Raw genomic sequence first — 3,147 nt, 5'->3', positions numbered from 1 at the left:
TTATTCACATCACCCAGAACCTACTAGCACCCAGTTAGCAAAAGAAAAAAAAGTGTTTGTTGAAGATTACATATATAATAAAGAAGAAAGAATTATACGTACTGATTGTTGCTTTCTTATTTTGCTTTGAGTCACCTTGGATAGATTAATTTGTGTTCTAAGTCTGATGATATCTGAGATTCTGAAGAAAATGAGCCATTCCCAGATTCCTTGAGAGTGTCTCCATGGCACTATCTTCTCTCAGTAGTCTGAGCAGACTTTATGTTCATGATGTACAATGGAATAGAAAGGAATGACAACAATGAATAAACTGAGTTTGGACATTGAATGGAAATCTATGGAGCCCTAGACAAGGTAATTAACTTCTGCTTGCCTCAGTTTCCTCCCTTCTAAATATGTTGATAACCACAGAACGGAGAGAGTGAGGAGGCTGCGTCTGGCTCGCGCTCTCACAGCCATTGCAGTACATTGAGCTCCATAGAGACAGCGCTCGGGCAAGTAAGAGCCGGACGGGCACTGGGCTACTCTGTGCGGCGCTGAGGGAAAGTAATCAAAATGGGCAAAGGTGATCCCAAGAAGCCGAGGGGGAAAATGTCCTCATATGCCTTCTTCGTGCAAACCTGCCGGGAGGAACACAAGAAGAAGCATCCAGATGCTTCTGTGAACTTCTCAGAATTTTCTAAAAAATGATCAGAAAGGTGGAAGACAATGTCTGCTAAGGAGAAAGGAAAATTTGAGGACATGGCAAAAGCTGATAAGGTTCGTTATGAAAGAGAAAGGAAAACCTACGTACCACCTAAAGGAGAAACAAAAAAGAAGTTTAAGGATCCCAATGCGCCGAAGAGGCCTCCTTCGGCATTTTTCTTATTCCGTTCTGAGTATCGTCCAAAAATTAAAGGGGAGCATCCCGGTCTTTCTATTGGAGATGTGGCAAAAAAATTGGGAGAAATGTGGAATAATACTGCTGCAGATGACAAGCAACCTTATGAAAAGAAGGCAGGTAAACTGAAGGAAAAATATGAAAAGGATATTGCTGCATACCGGGCTAAAGGAAAGCCTGATGTTGGGAAAAAGGGAGGAGTTGTCAAGGCTGAGAAGAGCAAGAAAAAGAAGGAGGAGGAGGAAGATGAGGAAGATGAAGAAGACGAGGAGGAAGATGAAGAAGATGATGAGGAGGATGAAGAAGATGATGATGACGATGAATAAGTTGGTTCTAGAGCAGTTTTTTTTCTTGTCTATAAAGCATTTAACCCCCCTGTACACAACTCACTCCTTTTAAAGAAAAAAAAAATTGAAATGTAAGGCTGTGTAAGATTTGTTTTTAAACTGTACAGTGTCTTTTTTTGTATAGTTAACACACTACTGAATGTGTCTTTAGATAGCCCTGTCCTTTAGTGGTATTTTCAATAGCCACTAACCTTGCCTGGTACAGTATGGGGGTTGTAAATTGGCATGGAAATTTAAAGCAGGTTCTTGTTGGTGCACAGCACAAATTAGTTATATATGGGGATGTAGTTCATTTTCATCTTCAGTTGTCTTTGATGCAGCATATGAAATAATTGTTGTTCTGTTAACTGAATACCACTCTGTAATTGCAAAAACAAAAAAAAGTTGCAGCTGTTTTGTTGACATTCTGAATGTTTCTAAGTAAATACAATTTTTTTTTATTAGTATTGTTGTCCTTTTCATAGGTGCCCTTAAATCATAACTTTTCTTTTTGAGGGGAAGCTCGTCTTTGCTTTTGTATGCCCATTTGGGATCACATGAATTATTACAATTTTCATCATCTTTTCATATAGTTAGCCGATAAAAAGCTTTGATCTACACACCCTGCATAATTGTGATGGGGTAATAAAAGTTGTATAGAAACAATTTTTCTTCCGTAACTGGAAATCAAAAGTTACCAGTTAATAAACTCAAATTTCATATAGTACAGTATTCTATCCAATTAGAACATTTACCAAGTGGAGAATATAGAAATTTGCAGTGTGGAATTATTTGAGTGAAACGTAGTAAAATTCTGTCCTTGAAGGACCAGTAGAAGGGTATATTCTGATCTTTATGTGGGGAATATACATTCATAATTTCATTACTATGTAACTGAAGTTATGTTTATAATTCCCGTCCTTCAGAAGAGCTGAGAATGTACCCCAAAAGCGTGAGTTGAAAATACAAGACTGCCACATTAATCTTTGGCAGCAGACTTACAGAAGGCTAAGTAGGCTTATATAGTATGAAGAGCTGGCAGTGAATAGCCCCTTGGGAAACTTGAGATTCTATATGGTACCGTTATAACTATGTAAATCTAGATTTGATTTGTCAGTCCAAAACAAAATTCTAATTGTCTCATAAAGTGAGGCATGATCTTCCCATTAAAGTTTATATTAAAATTGTAATATTCGACCCTATACAAATAGACCTTGATGGGAAATAGACTTAAAATTTGGCATTAGGGTAAGATGTAGCCTAATGTCTGATTTGATCAAATCTTTTTTCCCTTCCAAAGTTAACAGTGTATTCATTAAAACTGACCATTTATATGTTTACCTGCTTACCATTTGGGGGGACAATTTGGCAATTTTGTGGTTTTGAAATTATGGTTCTCTTAAGTGCCAGTGTTTTAAAATAGCGTTCTTGTAATTTTACACGCTTTTGTGATGGAGTACTGTTTTGTTATACAATTTTGACTTTCAGATTCTAATTTCAGTTTTGCATTTGTTTATGTATAATTTCAGGAGGAATACTGAACATCTGAATCCTGGATGATACTAATAAACTAATAATTGCAGAGGTTTTAAAAAAAATGTTGATAACCTTTGAACCTACCTCACAGAGTCATTGTGAAGGACTAAATGAGATAATAATTCTAAAGTATTTTGCAAATCTTAAAGTGTGATATAAATGCAAGTTGTTGTTAAAATCTCTAGGCATAGGAAGTTTTCCTCCAACTCAGTTTATCAGCTAAGAAGAATTCTATGCATCTTAACCACTGCAGATATACTTAGCAAGAAAATGCATTTTGATTTAGGCTATAACTGTGAGAGTAGTGCTGGTTATTATTGATTTCAATCAGAGTATTTTCTGACTGTAGTTTCTAATTTAGCATAATCTATTCTCTTCAAGCACTGAAAATAAGATAGAGGGAGA

The 3,147-nt window shown here is 36.3% G+C and overlaps 1 protein-coding gene across 1 annotated transcript; it reads left to right on the top strand.

Annotated features, from left to right (window-relative positions):
• Window positions 1–413: 413 nt before the first annotated feature.
• Window positions 414–2,804, top strand: LOC118855292 (high mobility group protein B1-like). Its single transcript, XM_036765370.1, has one exon. The coding sequence runs from the start codon at window positions 709–711 to the stop codon at window positions 1,204–1,206; it is 498 nt and encodes a 165-aa protein (XP_036621265.1). The 5' UTR covers window positions 414–708; the 3' UTR covers window positions 1,207–2,804.
• Window positions 2,805–3,147: the final 343 nt, after the last annotated feature.

This window comes from Trichosurus vulpecula, chromosome 6 (genome assembly GCF_011100635.1).
Source record: "Trichosurus vulpecula isolate mTriVul1 chromosome 6, mTriVul1.pri, whole genome shotgun sequence".
In the NCBI taxonomy this organism is placed as follows: Eukaryota; Metazoa; Chordata; class Mammalia; order Diprotodontia; family Phalangeridae; genus Trichosurus; species Trichosurus vulpecula.
Note: the sequence above shows the minus strand (reverse complement) of the source record. Positions and strands in the feature narration are given on the sequence as shown.